Source organism: Lathyrus oleraceus, chromosome 6 (genome assembly GCF_024323335.1).
Source record: "Lathyrus oleraceus cultivar Zhongwan6 chromosome 6, CAAS_Psat_ZW6_1.0, whole genome shotgun sequence".
Classification (NCBI taxonomy): Eukaryota; Viridiplantae; Streptophyta; class Magnoliopsida; order Fabales; family Fabaceae; genus Lathyrus; species Lathyrus oleraceus.
This window is the reverse complement of record NC_066584.1, coordinates 8,026,122-8,042,596: the sequence shown is the minus strand read 5'-3', so window position 1 is coordinate 8,042,596 and position 16,475 is coordinate 8,026,122. Positions and strand designations below refer to the sequence as shown.

The 16,475-nt window shown below is 35.1% G+C and overlaps 1 protein-coding gene across 2 annotated transcripts; it reads right to left on the bottom strand.

Moving 5' to 3' along the window:
* Nucleotides 1-3,272: 3,272 nt before the first annotated feature.
* Nucleotides 3,273-9,874, bottom strand: LOC127091255 (cysteine-rich receptor-like protein kinase 44). Of its 2 annotated transcripts, none has more exons than XM_051029837.1 (7): nt 6,098-7,005; nt 5,075-5,188; nt 4,840-4,976; nt 4,548-4,758; nt 4,217-4,454; nt 3,959-4,109; nt 3,273-3,810 (listed from the first exon to the last, which is right to left on the bottom strand). In XM_051029837.1, the coding sequence occupies exons 1-7, from the start codon at nt 6,930-6,932 to the stop codon at nt 3,487-3,489; spliced, it is 2,010 nt and encodes a 669-aa protein (XP_050885794.1). In that variant the 5' UTR covers nt 6,933-7,005; the 3' UTR covers nt 3,273-3,486. The 2 variants fall into 2 exon arrangements, with proteins under 2 accessions (XP_050885794.1, XP_050885795.1); XM_051029838.1 differs by lacking the exon at nt 6,098-7,005 and adding an exon at nt 8,860-9,874 and having other exon boundaries at nt 3,290-3,810.
* Between the last annotated feature and the right edge of the window lie 6,601 nt (nt 9,875-16,475).

The following is a 16,475-nucleotide window of genomic DNA, read 5'->3' as shown; positions in this document are numbered from 1 at the left end:
ACTTATCAAAAATCAAGATCAAACAATTAGGAAGCAAATCCAAGTGGTTTCACATTCATATCATTCACCAATATCATCTCATGAATCAAAGAGTACAAAACATGCAATTTAGAACCTCAAAGAAGCAAACAGAAAGATTCAACTCAAATCTATTCACAAACATTTCAATAAATCCCCAAACAATTCATGGTCAAACAGCATTCATAACATGACAATCATACCAAATTTCAAGTTATTTGGACCCAGGGAAGCAAGTCAATGAAATTCAAAAAGTCAAGACAAGTTCAAGCAAGCTCATACAAAGCATCAAAACATGCATCCACTTCAATCAATCATAAAACAGAAACAAAACATGATAAATGAACCAAATCAAAACCATGGCAAACTTCAAGATGTCTATAATACACATGCAAAATTTTAAGCCCATCCAATTAATAACAAGAATTTCACAAATCAAATAAAATCATGTCTCACAAGAAGTCAACAATTGGTCAAACAGGGGAGAAAATCTCAATCAAATTGGAACTGCTTTCAAAAATTCCAGGAATATTCACATTTCAACTAGACATCCAGAAAATCCAACATGCAAAAATTCAGATTATTTTGAGTTCATATGGCATGGTAAAAAAAATCATCAAATTGGACAAGAATGGTGTAACACAAATTGTCACCTCTCTATTCAAAAAATCATATCTCAACAACCAGCAATGATAAAATCGCAAACTCTATACCAAAATGACCATGAACATGTCTAGTTTAAGCACAAAAAGTTTTAGCCTCATTGGATTAAGCATCATCATTTCACAAGCAAAATGGCAAGGCATACACAAATTGGACACACATGAACAAACCCTAGGCAATTTAAAAATCCACACGTGCACAAATTCTGGAAAAATCACCATAAAATAGTAGACATGGCAAGGATCATCATGGAAAAAATCTCACATCAATTGGATTAATGGTTTGAGAGTTATGATTATTATAAGATCAGTATGCAAAATGAAATAAAAATTAAAAGCAAAATGAAATAAAATGAATTTAAATCTAAAAATGGCAATTTGGTAAATACGAAGCCACTTAAGTGAAACGCCGCGTTTCACTTAAGGGCGTGGCAGTCAACGATTGGTTACATGGCTTGGAAACAGAAATCTCATGCAAGAACACGAGCGAATGGATCAAATATGAAATCTGGAAAACGCAGGCTAGGGTTCATACTCATATTCATCGTGTTCATCCAAATTTCCAGGCTATGAACAAATTCCACAGAAATCAATAAATGATACACCATTGTGTTCGTCTCATCATGCACAACAACAATACAGCAACGATTTGTCCTAATTCTTACTCATGTGAACTAATCGAACAAAATAAGATTTAACAACCAAACTTCAAATCACAATATCTCATTCAATACATGATGAAATTCCACGATTCAAAGTTCATTACAACCTATTCAAAGATCTACAAGAATCCTACATTAATTTCATGAATCAAGAACATTGAAATCTGACCTCTAAGAAATGGCAGTAGTGGAATCGTGACTTTTGAGCTTTGAAAGGTGGAAACAGAAACTCTACAAGGTCCAGGTTGATGAATGGATGAATGATTTCAGCTCAGTTGTGCTCTATCTTGCTCTAAATTCAAGCTGCCATGGATGAACCTCTATGCAACAGTTCCAGTTTTTGCTCGAATGTGGAAGATTCCTGCTTGCAAAAAACTTCTACAATGCTTGGAGATGATGAATCCTTGAAGATTAAATGCACTGTTCTTGAAGAAATTGCAGAAAAATGAAGAACCAAGTTGAAAGAAATTTCACTTTTAGATCTAGATCTGAGTAGAAATGAAATGCTAATGTGTTTTCTGTTTTGATTAACCATATATACCAACTGTTAATGATCCTTGCTAAACCAGATTAAGCCAAGCCAAGAGGATTAGTGAAATGAGTGTTTTGTGCAAATTGCTAAATCACCTTCATGTGCATGGGGTGCATGCTACAGTACACGAAATTGGGCCTAAACACACTTCAAATATGATTTTTAATCAAATGCAATTGGTAGAAAGTGTAGAAAGTGTAGAAAATGTTTATTTTGAAAATCACTTTTTTAACTCTCCCTTTTTAAATTCAAGTCACTTAAAAAATGCCATTTTGATGTGATGACTTTTGATGAAATGTGATGAAGGATTTGGATAGAACATGTCAAATGTGACTTGTAGCAAAAAACCTCACTCAATTTGGCCAAATGGTTCAAGAGTTATGCCTCCTTGAAGTTCAAAAATTCTTGATAATGATTTGATCATAACTTGCCAACCGCAAATGAGAAATGGATGTTCTTGGACTTTTTGGAAAGGTGAGAGCAAGATCTTCAACTTTCATGTTGGACAAAAATTCATTTGAAGCTTGTATGATGATGTAAATTTGAGGAGAAAAACTTTCTATTTTTGGCAATTTCCAATTACAGGTCATTTACTATTTTTGGAAACTTTTCCTCTGATCTCAAATTCTTCCATGTTGATGTTTGCAATGTCAAATGAGACTTGTATGGACATGAATGAGGCCTTTCAAACCATCTCCCACCTTCAAATCCTTGATTTCAGGCACAGTTGACCACAGTTGACTTTCTAGGGTTTCTGGTGGATTGAACAATAACTGATGACTTCTGAGCACCCAATCTTTGACCAAACCACTTCAAAAGGACCCCTAGGTCATGTGAACATGTTGAACCAAACCTAGGGCTTTGCTTCCTTGAGAAATACACTTGCTTGCTTTAACTGATCCTCCTAACCAGTTGACCTAATCTTGTCTGATGACTTGCACTTGGGCAAAGGACAATGTAATGCTATGCAGTGGACTATGCTATGTTAATGACTTAAAATGAAAATGAATGTACAAAATGGGAGGTGCAAATTTGAGGTGCTACAGATATAAGCGAGAGGCTTATATTTGTGGTTAATTTAAATCCACAAATTATTTAGCTTGTATGTCACTATAAATTCTTCATACATTTTGTAGACCAATAACAATAGAAATATATAGAGTGTAATAAAGTGATTCTTCTTTAGATATCTTTATTCATACAAGTCTTGTTCAATTTTAGTGAGTTCTATATTTCATATCATTAATAGAAGCAAAATATCTATTGTGACTCTAACAGATTTCAACACCATCTGAAGGTGTATTTCTTCGAAAAAATCATTATAGGACAAGTGATAATCGTTACATTGAACAGACTATTTTATCCTGGAGACGTCGTCGAAACTCAACTGCATTGCATAATTACTGGCAGTACGGCAAAACGTCTTAAAGAAAGCGACCTAGTACGCGACTCGTCCCGATAATTTTCTATGATAAATTTTTCAAAACCGAAAACAACATTCTTCAAACTAGATACTGATTCAATTGATACACAAACTACTAATTGACAAGAAAACCTACTTTCCTTAATCCATGCATGTCATATCTTGGTTGATACTCTATACAATCAAAATCTAACGAGGATATGGCTCTGTAATCGAAACCTTATTTACCGATACCTGAACTGAGTTATGCTCCGATGATTGCACCACCATTAAATCTTGAAAGTCTACGGCTCCACTATCTATATAAAATGCAGGTTCTGAAGGCCGTGATAGACCGAGAGAATGACTATTAAGCATTAATACAACAGAAGCCATAGTTGGTCTGCTAGCTGCATTTTCTTGAACACAAAGTAACCCAATATGGATGCATCGCAATACTTCATTTACTGAATCATTGATTATTGTGGGATCTATAATATTTGTCGGTGACCCGTCTCTCCAGTTTCTCCATATCTACAAGAATTTTCCAAAAAGAGAAATGTACTACTATAAGTTAGAGTTCACTTCTAGAGTAATGTAATGTAACACATGATCTTTTGATTCCATACATAGCTCGACAAGGAAGATACATATCAAGGGAATAAATGAAAAGATTGCTTACAAAACTTAGAAGATACTCATTAGTATCCCCACGACGAATGCCACTATTTTTGTGGCCACTTATAATCTCAAGAATCAATACCCCAAAACTGAATACATCTGACTTCACTGAAAACTGGCCATGCATTACATACTCAGGTGCCATATATCCACTACAATCAACACGGATAATTATTCCCAATTAAAAAAAATCTTTCAGGCTTGCATCTTTGGCTAATGATTTTAAAACAATTGATACTTCTTTTAAATATATACTTACTAGGTTCCCACAATTCTATTTGTATTCTCTTGAGTTTGGTCCACTGCAAACAATCTAGCCATACCAAAATCTGCTATCTTCGGATTCATCTCTTCATCTAAGAGAATATTGCTTGCTTTGAGATCACGATGGATAATGCGTAGACGAGAATCCTCGTGAAGGTAAAGAATTCCTCGAGCAATACCTGCAATGATTTTATACCTGCTTTCCCAATTTAAACATACTCTCTTGGTTTCATCTGTATAGAAACATACAAAAGAGATATGAATCTCATGACCATGCATTTAAGCTTTGTCTATAATCACAACTAAAGAAAAAGAGACAAACCTACCAAAAATGAAGTAATCAAGACTCTTATTATGAACATATTCATATACTAGTAGTCTTTCTCTTCCTTCTATACAGAAACCAAGTAGTCGGACTAAATTTCGGTGTTGAAGCTTAGCCACTAAAAGAACTTCATTCTTAAATTCTAAATCTCCTTGGCCAGAATCCTTTGACAACCTTTTGACACCAATTTCTTGTCCATTGGGGAGTGTACCCTGAAAACATATACTGGTCAGGAATGGTAAGTTGTACACAACTGTCTAAGCATTAACTGATATTCAATAGTGTCATCTTACTCTGTAAACAGTTCCAAATCCACCTTGTCCAAGTTTATTATCATCAGAAAAGTCATTTGTTGCATCTCTTATTGTATCTAACTTGAATTGCAATGACTCAGAAATTTCAATTTCATCATCTTCATCTTCTTCTTGAACTACACACACGAGAACAAGTTAAATTATAAAAGTTTTCATGTGATATGTAACCAACATTTACAATTAGATTCGTTGAGTAATGATAAATGAAACTTACTTGTAAATCTTTTACTTGGCTTCCTTGCTCTTAAATAGATGCAGATTAGAATGAGCACCATAATAGCAACAATTGATATTACTATGGCGATGATTGTGGTAGCTTTGCTTTTTCCTGCACAAACCAAACAGGAGACATTGCATTGCACCCAATAGTATCTCAAATCGATTGTTTCGTTGAAAGAGCAATTTCATAGCTTATAGGTATGAATAAAAATATAAAAATATCTGATCATCTAAATAGTCTAAACAATATTGTCTTAGAATTTAAAACTATTAGAGTTAAGATTAATGATAAAGATAAAACATTAAAATTCATATGGTTTCTTTCTTCATCTTCTTTTGAGTATATTAAATAAGTTTTGATATATGGAAATAAAGTATGATCTTTAAAAAAAGTAATTGACAATATTACTTATAAACAAAGAAGATTATAAAGAGGGTGATACCTTATCAAATTAGTGTTTGTAGCTAGAAGTCAATTTTATGTGAAGAGAAAACAACAGAATGATTCAACTTTCAGATAATGTTATTTTCTAATTGCTATTTGACGACATTATAGTTTTTTCTTTGGTTTTGAAAAGATGGGATTATTCTATTTGTTCTAGTAATCCGTTGAAAAGATGGAAAAGTAATGGGATTATTTTATTAACAAGTGACGTTGACAAAATAGTATAAGCATCCTATTTTGATTGCAGAACATCACCAACAAATGTTTTGTCCTTCTAGTAACAGTCATGAATATTGCACCTTGGTTGAATAAATAAAGTGATGATACGTAGTTGAACACAACACAACTTTTGAATATTCCATCAAAATGGTCATCATCTCTCAAATTTAATTTATCAATTATCTAAATATGATAAATAATTGTTAAATTATATATAAAAATCTATCAATTTAAACTCTCATTTTTAAAACTCTATCAATATTGCAACATCTATATCGACTGAAATAGTAAAAACCCACAAACACTAAATTAATAAAAAATTTAATATAATTTAATGAGCATAATAACAAGTACCTGGTTCAGGGGGAGGTGAGGAAGTATTATTGGTGGTGGAAGGAGGAGGTGGTGGCGTTGCCGTAGGATCATAGAAGCGAAAACTGGTTTCAAATCTCATGTTACAGCTAGGCCTAACAACTCTTCCACCAATCTTGTCTTTACAACAATCAATTGGTATACGTTCAACAGACTGAACCAAACATGAATTGCAATCTGCTTCAGACAAATCAGGCGTACACTGAACAAGGCCATATATAGTTTGATCATTAGGACCGCGTGCACTATCAGCAGCATATTTCAACCTAGAATCACCCGATGAAGCTCTCTTAGTCAAATCATCAAGCAGGTTGCGGACAGTTTCATTGAACACGATCAAATCAGTTGAGATATTCGGGTTGCTTGCATAATATGCAGGTCCTATTTCCATAAGCCTGAATATGGATCGATTGGAATAACGCAACATGCATTTTTCATCTTCGTACCAACCAATTGCTTCTTTTCTGTTTGGACAAAGCTGTGTGAGATTGTTGCTTGAACCTTTGAGGCAACTAAGACACTCAGTTTGGTTTTTAACATCGCCTCTGCAGAGACCAATAGCGTATACTTTGTTTGTGTTTTCACCGTTTGAGAAATTGTAGAACCCGTAGTTGATTTGTGTGTTGGAAGTGAGAGTTGATAAAAGGGTTTTGAGGTTTGTGTGGTAGATGCTGTTGTCTGTGTAGTTGCCTCTGTCGTTATCTTGATCACAAAAGTAGTGGAAGTTTTGTGTGTTGTTTGCGCTATTGGCTAGTTGTGATGATAAGGAAAGGACTATCAGGAGAAAGAGAGAAAAAGGAAAGGAAATAAAAGCCATGTTGGATGTTTTTGGATTGAAAAATTGAGTTTCTATATATAAATATCGCTAGGATGAGGATATTGGTTAAAGACTTCAAAGGCATGCATAACCGTGTTTATCAAAGGAAAAGGAATCTGATAGTCTAAAAGATGTTTGTTATTGGTTAGTTTATATTACATTTTTATGTTAGAGAAAAAAAATGTGTATTATACCGCTAACAAATTACAAAGGTGTATGTCACTAAATCAAATATTTAATTTTAAAATATTGATATGATATAATAGCATATTATAATTATATTGGATGATAGTATAAAATTAATTTACATCGATAATATACTATCTTTAATCTCTTTATATTAAAAAAAAACATTTTTTCTTCACAAAAATCTGTAGAATCTAAATTAATTCAAAAAAAAAAATTAAAAATGGTTTCATTTTAGTTATAAACTTAGCATCAACAATATCATATTGTAGAATGGTTTTATAGTTTTTTCAAACTAATCTAACAATGGCATATACACATCTATTTTTTTAATCTTGTTTTTCATATAAAATCATATATAGTTCAAACTAAACTAACAATTGCATATGTAATTCAATTTTTTTTGCTAAAGTAAACAGTTTAACTGAGAATGATTTATTGTGTTTTAGATGTGTTGTTATGCTATTGGTTCACTGTGTTGATGTGAAAGAAGTACTTGTAAGTGATTTTGAAAGTGACTTTGATAGTGATGACGTTATGCCTTGTGTTGTGATTGCTTTTTTATTTTCTCTTTGTTGGTTTTTCCCAACACATATATACCTAAAGCCTTAAGATTTTGTGTGGAGATGTGATATCTCTCTCTCTTGTAGTCCTAGAACATTGGACATTTGTTGGTGCTCACGTCTTCCTTGGACTCATATTTGTTGGTGCTCACGTCTTCCTTGGACTCCTCCTACAAGTGATATCAGAGCCATAGAGTTTGGTGGGGGAGCGAGAGTTAAATCTTGTGTTGGGTTCTGTTATAGAAATGTGATGGACTCACACTAATGGAAAAGAATTGTTAAGTCCCTCTAAGAATGGGTGGAATGTTAGCTTTATTATAAAAAGAGGACTCATATATTGATGTTTTAAGGTTTTGGATGAAGATGTGTTGTGTCCCTCTCTTGTGGTTTTAAAGTATTGGACACTCGTTGTTGCTTCCGACTTCCCAAAATTCCCCAACATATAGTAGTAATTTTGTTCGTGATTTTATCCAAAACTTAGAAACTTCAATTACTCCACTTATAATTGTGTGTTTCATCACCCCAATAGTACTTGTATGAAATGACAATGTTTTCTTCTAACTTAACCAAAGATCTTGAATTGAAATTAAGCCTTAGACACACAACGTTATTAAATCTATTGAGAAAGAGATTTATTGTAGTCTTCCCCAATTCAAAATATTAGTCTTTACTATTATACATAGAGAATACTCAATTTATACCAAAATAATTACACATTGGAGTCTTTTATTTTTTATTTGAATAATAATCTCACATTTAAAAATGATTGTTGTTTTCATTGTTCGTAGACATATTAAGAAATATAATAAAATTATCAAAAGACCCTGTTATTTTTCTTAAACAAACTTTATTAATTAAAAAATAATAATGTATACAATATTAATTAAATTGCACAATTGGAAAATATAGTAATCAATCTTACATTAAAAAGTGATGCATATACAATGCATATAGTTCGTTAAAGTTATATTCTTGGCGTTCTTCAATGCTCCTAAATAGCCACTTACAAATTGATCAAAAAGATGATAACATTGAACACAATATAAACAACATCAACTGGGTTATACCAACTGCATTTCTTGACATGTTGCCTTTATCTGCAAAAAGTACCAATAGATATAGTTCATATATTGAAAAAACTTCCATAGATCATTTGAGAAGTATAATATGATAAATACCTGAAGAGGGAGAGGAAGCAGTGGTTTGTGCAAACGGAGGAACAGCTGAGAACGGTGGCACCGGTGACTGTGCCGGTGATGGTGAAGGTGAATCTGGTGCAGTAGTTTGGTAGAAGGGTGAATTGATTTCATATCTCAAATTACAACTAGGTCTAACAATTCTTGCACCTATCCTATTGTTACAACAATTTGGAATTTCTTTGATAGATTGAACCAAACAATCATCACAAGATGTTTGCGACAAATCAGGTGTACACTGAACAAGACCATATAATGTTTCATTATTATTCGGACCAAATTTATCACTTCCAACAGCATATTTAAGGTCACTGTCCCCTGATGAAGCTCTGTTTCTTAAACCATCCAATAAATTTTTCACCTTTTTGTCAAACTCCCCTTCATTTGTCGCGTTTTTGGAATTCCAAGCAAAATAAGCAGGTCCAGTTTCTTCGAGACCAAATATGGATCGGTCTGAATAACGCAACATGCATTTTTCATCCTCGTACCAACCAATTGCTTCTTTTTGATTTGGACAAACCTGTGTGAGATTGTTGCTTGACCCTTTGAGACAGCTAAGACAATCGGTTTGGTTTTTAACATCGCCTCTGCAGAGAGCGATAGCGTTTACTTTGTCTGCGTTTTGGCCGTTTGAGAAATTGTAGAAACCGTAGTTGATTTGTGTGTTGGAAGTGAGAGTTGATAAAAGGGTTTTAAGGTTTGTGTGGTAAGTGCTGTTGTTTGTGTAGTTACCTTTGTTGTTGAAATTACAGAAGTAGTGGAAGTTTTGTGTGTTGTTGTCGGCGTTGGCTATTTTGGATGATGAGAAACTGATTATTATGAGAAACAGAGAATAATAAAAGGAATTAATAATAGCCATATGTTGGTTGTTGTTTGAGAATAAAATGTAACAGGCCAGGGATTGAAGTTTATGGTGTTTTAATGTTTTGTGTTTGGATATAAATTATGAGCTTCTTTATATATATTGTGATGATGAAGTGGTTGGTTGATCTTGTATAAGATATTTGTAATTGGTTAATTTCCTCTTACGCTCTTAGTAATAGTTTCATATTACTAGTTTGTCTCATAGTATGAGTAAATCTTATATATGAATGCAATTCAATTCAATTCAATACTTATTTTTTTATACGGTGAAAGTCGTTGCAGCTAGATTAACTTTGATTATGGATAACTATTTCTCTAAATTAGAAAAGGGGGACATTTTATGGATATAGTAGTGTGAATTTAGTCAAGAAGTTTAAGAAGGATTGTTTTATTTTTAAAATTGACATTAAAAAAAAACTTATGATACAGCTGTCTCAAGAGTTGGTATTTATAATTACAGTCACTTTTAAAAAAAGTCTTCGTTTTCTCTTTTTTGAAAATATTATTAGAAGTAATCTCTAGTGCCCTCCTTGAAGTTTTTGTCTTTCTTCCTCTTCTCCCGCTTCATTAATCTCGCATAATCATATATCATCCTAAATTCGAGTTTTTATTCTGCATTTTCTGTTTTCTAGTCAAGATGAGTGATAGTACGGTTGACATAGTGAACGATTCTGAGAGCAAAACGTCGTCTGCCTCTATAAAAGATCTTTTATTTGACGATTCTGACTCAGAATGGATATCTGAGAATTTCTTGGAGGAAGGAACTTCTTCATCCGCTCATTAGAAGATCTTTTATCAAACATTGGCGGAAAGTTGAACCATGTCGAGGTCCCTATGCCCCATAGCGTCTTAACCAGAGTGGAAATACAAGTCAACCGGCAAAGGAGAGCGTGCTAAAAGCTTTATCCAGCTTCGGCCGAAGAATGATAACTGTGAGCCCAGTGACGCTGAAGTGAAGGCCTACTTAGATCTCTAAGAACGACCATACGCAATGGAGTAATACCTGTGTGGATGTAGAAATAATGGGAACTTCATCTGTTATGAGTACATAAGTTGCAGTAGAAGCTACCGATATCGTGGTCGGCTATCCTCTGAAATGGTCGGCTCTTCTAGTGGGCCCGAATAAGAAAAATGTAGCTCTTTTGACGACTGTGTGGTCCCTTTCTGTGAATGCCTCTTCACGAGGATAAGATCGTGGCTACCCTTCTCCATCTTCGAAGTGGAAGTCCTAAAACACTTAAAAGTTGCTACTTCCCAGCTTCATATGGGATCCTGGGCGTTCATGAGGGTATTCTTGCTCTGTGTCAAACATAAATCTCGGAAACCTTCCCTTGGGTTATTTCCTTGATCTGTTCCACCCAAGGCGCACTTCTCAAGACAACTTCCGTGATCATGGGCTCATTAGCTACCATCTAGTAAATCCTTGGTTTGATAGCTTCACTCAATACTAGGGTGATTTTCTAGGACGCTTCTTGTTGGTGAGGCCCCTTAGCTTCTAGTTCATTTTCAAAGTACTGGTCTAAACTTCATTTTAACCGAGATGTTTATTCCGACCGCACCAGGATGGGTCCTCTTTCTCCTGATGAGGTGGTGATGAAAGAAGATGTAATTTCAAACTTTCAAAGAATATGTTTTGGTGAAGACAATCAAGATGGTGAGGTCATGTTCAAATAAGAAAGAATGAAGAATCGTCTCAAAATATTAAGTTATCGGTGATACAAAAATGGTATAATATGTTATCTCATGATTATACATCTTAAGTGCTCAAAACAATCTTAAAAATAATCATAACATATCATACAAGTTTCATAGCTTTGCATGTTTTACTCTTTCATCTCAAAAATATTTTTGCCATTACATATATCTTATGCATACTTTCAATTAATGATGAATATACTCTAATGGTTGAAAGGCATGTCTTAAGTTGCCTAATGGTCATGGGTTCAAATCTTGTGTATGAAACTTTTTAATTTAGAAAATTTTCACTGCTTAGTAAATTTTCAAGCATCAAGAACTCGTTCATTATTTTCATAAATATAACAAAATGTTCTTGAGCACTTAGAAATATTTTTTGTGAAATATTATATCGATTGAAAGAGAAGAAATCCTACAAATTAGGATTTACTATCATCATCCTACTACAAATTCTCATTATATCAAAAAACGAGATACTTGTGTAAATACCTTATTATCCAGGATTGTTGGAAACAAGAGAGTGAAAAAGAGATGATTGTTTTCTTTTTCTACTTTGTAAAATCATAAGGAAGTGTGTCTTATTAATTTAGTTAGTAACTTGTGCATAGATGCTAGGATTAGGTTTGTACTAGGTTCTAACAAATAATGAAATCTCTTACATGTGATAAGGGAACTAGACATACTCTCGGGTTGAGAGAGGAACTAAGATAATCACTATGTGTTCTTTAGTTTCTGCATTTTACACTTTTTAATTTAGAATATTTTCACCGCTTAGTAAATTTTCAAGCATCAAGAACTCGTTCATTATTTTCATAAATATAACAAAATGTTCTTGAGCACTTAGAAATATTTTTTGTGAAATATTATATTGATTGAAAGAGAAGAAATCCTACAAATTAGGATTTAGTATCATCATCCTACTACAAATTCTCATTATATAAAAAAAACAGATACTTGTGTAAATACCTTGTTATCTAGGATTATTGGAAACAAGAGAGTGAAAAAGAGATGATTGTTTTCTTTTTCTACTTTGTAAAGTCATAAGGAAGCGTGTCTTATTGATTTAGTTAGTAACTTGTGCATAGATGCTAGGATTAGACTTGTACTAGGTTCTAACAAATAATGAGCTCTTATATGTGATAAGGGAACTAGACATACTCTAGGGCTGTGAGAGGAACTAGGATAATCCTTATGTGTTCTTTATATTATGCATTTTACAACTTTCATAACATACACCATACCAGTAAAATAAAGTCACACTTCATTAAAACCTAAAATTGTCCAAAGTACCTAATTCACCCCCCCCCCCCCTCTCTCTCTCTCTCTCTTAGGTGCACTCCACACTTACATAAGAATCACATTATTAGTTTCAAGGGCTCGGATATGAGGAAGGGTTTGACCCTGGTGAGGTGCCCCTACAGAGCTGAGGAAAAGGCGGATTGACACTTATGCTATTATGAGTATCTTCAATCAAGGGGAGAGGGAAAAGATATTTGGTGAGGATGAAGTCCTCGTGTGTTTATTTACATGTATGATTGTATTTTACAGATAATATGGACAATTGGATATGTTCTATGACCTTGCAAATGTTCAAGGTATTCAGGTTGTGGTGCCTCCTCCAGCGACCACTACTTCTATTCCGGCGCTTGCTCGAATTTCGGTTGTTAGGGCTTCTACTTTTGCGCCTAAGGTAGACCAACTTATGGATACTACAACCACTTTTATTATGGATGAGCCATCCCCGTATCCACTTTCAACAAATAGGGCTCGGGATGAAGATCAATGATCCCTTCGGGAAGAGGGTTTTCCAAAACAAACTTGTTTCGTTGGGGATGGTGCTTATGGTGAGTCCCTTCATGTGGATGTTAGACACCTTCTTTATTCGGCATGCGCGCACTCTTGAGAAGGTAGTCACTATTATTTCGACATCGGATTTATCCTTAGTTTAAAATCTCTTAGAGAGGGAGAAGATGGAACTTGTCTCTGAGATTACTCATAGTACGTACCAGGTTGCTTTAGGAGGCAGTCAAGGTTGCTGACTATTTGTAAGAAGAGGCAAAAATCCATGGCTCTCTTTCTACTCTGGCTGCTCGGATAACTAATATGAAGGATTCCCTCAAAGTTCCATAGAAACGGTATTAATATACTTATGATGTTGTTAAGGAGAAAACTTATCAGGTGGAGAAGCATCCAAAAAATATTCTTAGGGAAGTTAAGGCTCATGATATGACCTTGAAAGCTCTTAAAGATAAGGCTTCAGGTCTGAGTCAGGTGCTCCGTAATTCCTTTCAGTGAACTATGTAGTTTGTGTTCGCGGTTCGTGACCAAGTCTTGGAGAAGGAGAGGAAATTATGCCACTCTGCCGTACTTTCGGCTAAGGCACTAAACCCATTTCAGGATGCTCCCAAGGTGACTCCGGAGGGTGATCCTGGTACATCGGCTCCAGAAGCTTCGTCTTGTTTTCTTCCTTTTTCCTTTGTATTATTTTGTTTCCTGTAATTTTTCTTAGGGTTGGCGCCTTGGGTTTAACAAATAACATTTGTAAAATAATATTTTACCTTCCTGATTAGTGTGTTATTTAGCTTAGAGTCGTACGTTTTTCTCCATTTTAATATTGTTGTTATGTTGCGTCCCTGGTTATTTGTGAATTATTGTAACATCGAGGCTTACTCATTATTCCTATAATGCAAATCTTGTCTATCCCAGCGGCATCGCCAGTGTTCGTCGGGGTAGCTATGAGTCTAGTCCATGTCCGCTGCAAAGTGTTGTCTGCCTTTATAAAGAGAAAAAGAAAAAGAGTGATTTATTTCAAAGAAGTGACATATGTGTTCTTTGGGATTTCCTGTTCTGTGATTTTAGGCTTGTCATAATGGAAGATGTTAGCTACTAATTTTGGTTTCCATGTTTTCTTGCTGTATTTAGCATTTTCTATGTTAGTGTATTTGTTCAGGCGCTGCATCTAACTGATTGGTTGCGTTCCCCGGGGTTAGATTTGGGATCAGCGAGACTGGTGTGATATAGTCGTATATTTGTACTATGATCCATGTCACAGAGGACCGTTCCCTAGGAAAGGGTAGGATCCACGTCCCTGTCCCCGAGGCTTTGCTCAGATCGAGGTGGATGTCTCAGGGCTCCACCACCTATGCCCTTGGATTGGCTAGATCTGAAAGGGGTGTGTCAGCTACATAGAAATACGTTTAGTTTGTATCAGATATGCATAACTGTATTTAGTCAATATCATATGAGAAGCCATGCGAAGAATGCATTTAATTCGTATCAGATACGCAGAAACGCATTTAGTCTGTATCAAGAATGCGTTCATGTGTGTCATATTTGTTACCCATGCCCTACGAACTCTAAAAGAAAGAGAGACAAGGAAGCATACAACAAAGTAAGAGAGTAAAAAATGTATGTATATTTATATTAATAATGAATTGAATCCGTTACAAACATACAATGAAATGACTAGATAGATATACCTTAAATAGTAACCCTATTATGGACGGACGATATTCTGAGTCTTTCGTACGCGTCCTCCCTTAAGACTCGGAGGGTTGCACTTCTCTTCTTTAAGATGTATCATATATTAAATGAGATGTCAAAGTATCACATCTAATACTTTCCTACTGACGCATTGTTTAGTGGTCGGCTTCATCAGGTACGTAGCTTGAGGATGACTGTTGCAACCTTAGGATCCCATAATTGCCTTTGTTGGTTGCTCTAGTGAGGTGCCTTCTGACTATCAGGATAAAACGTCCCAGCTCCTATCTTACTATCGAAGGGATATCTACCTCAGGTGGTTAAAAGGTGACTGGCGGTCAAGTGGATATCTACCTCAAGTGGTCTAAAGGTGGTTGACGGATTGCTTATAAGAGATCCAGCCTAGTGGTGTGCTCCCCTTGGACCCAGAAGGATGGTTGGATGTGGGCCACGTTCCTGGAGAGACTCGTCTCCCTATCTTATGTAGAAGGAGTAAGAATTGTTCTTCTTGTCCAGTCTTTCCTTTGGAACGACGATGTTAGGAGGGAATATGAGATTACTGCCGATCGATCTCCTTGCAAACAGATTCAAAGGTTCCTTTCCTCACAGCTCATTTGGCGAGCCTATGTTCCTTGACTGGACCAAGCGATAAAGAAAGGAGGTAGCTAGCCTGACCCCAACCTTCTGGATCCGGCCTGAGAAGACCTTAGCTCATCGAATGAAGATCCTTTGGTACCTATAGAAGGTATGCTTTTACATGGTATGCACCCGACATTAACTATGAACTTGTCATATCCCGATGTCATTAACTATGAACTCATCGTATCTTTGACATCGTCGCGGTAAGTACCACTTTGGCAACGAGAAGTACCGATGACGTTAAATCGAAATATGGATTATGAACCTTCGACATGATCTTTGGGGAAATTACCTTCGTCCTCTAGTAACCTCGGTGGGATCTAGATTTGGATTTAACGTATTTTCTTCTATTGCTTTGTGGAGTTCTCGAGGAAATTAGAGATCTGGAATTCGATGAATTCTAGTTGAAATGATAATTGATTAAATCGACTGCGAAATATCTTTGTGTTCGCTTTTGAACGTTCTTGATTTTGATAATTGAGGAGGTTACAAACGATAGAGTTGGAAAGTGAACGTAAATTCGTGGAAATCGTAGGAATTAAAAGTCATTTCCCACAAACAGTGCCACTGTTCCGTTCATGAACCAGAAATATGTGCAATTGGAAAATTGATGATCTTGAATGGTGGTGTTGATCTCCGTCACGATGGCACTGGATGGACCTGTGTTTTTAATGCTCTAACACCCAAGTCAGTACAAGATTCAAGATGAGTGTAGTGAAAAATATAGATCAGAGATTGTAACTTGCTCTTTGTGTGTGAACTAATTTTTATACATTGGATCAAATGGAATGGATTTGAAATGAATTGGGTCTTGGTCATTTGGACCTCTGGCCGACCAAGAACAGTTCCTAAAAAATTTCTTCGGCTTAGTGAGAAGATATGTGCAAACCTAAAATAAAGTTGAGCTTGGAGTTAAAGAC

Excerpts from the sequence above, each read along its gene's own strand:
- LOC127091255 (XM_051029838.1), bottom strand. The coding sequence starts at position 9,736 with ATGGCTATTATTAATTCCTTTTATTATTCTCTGTTTCTCATAATAATC. Across the intron at positions 5,189-8,859 it reads TGCTTCCTCTCCCTCTTCAG|GAAAAAGCAAAGCTACCACA; the intron begins GTATTTATCATA and ends TGGTTTGTGCAG. Across the intron at positions 3,811-3,958 it reads ATGAGTATCTTCTAAGTTTT|ATATGGAGAAACTGGAGAGA; the intron begins GTAAGCAATCTT and ends AAATTCTTGTAG.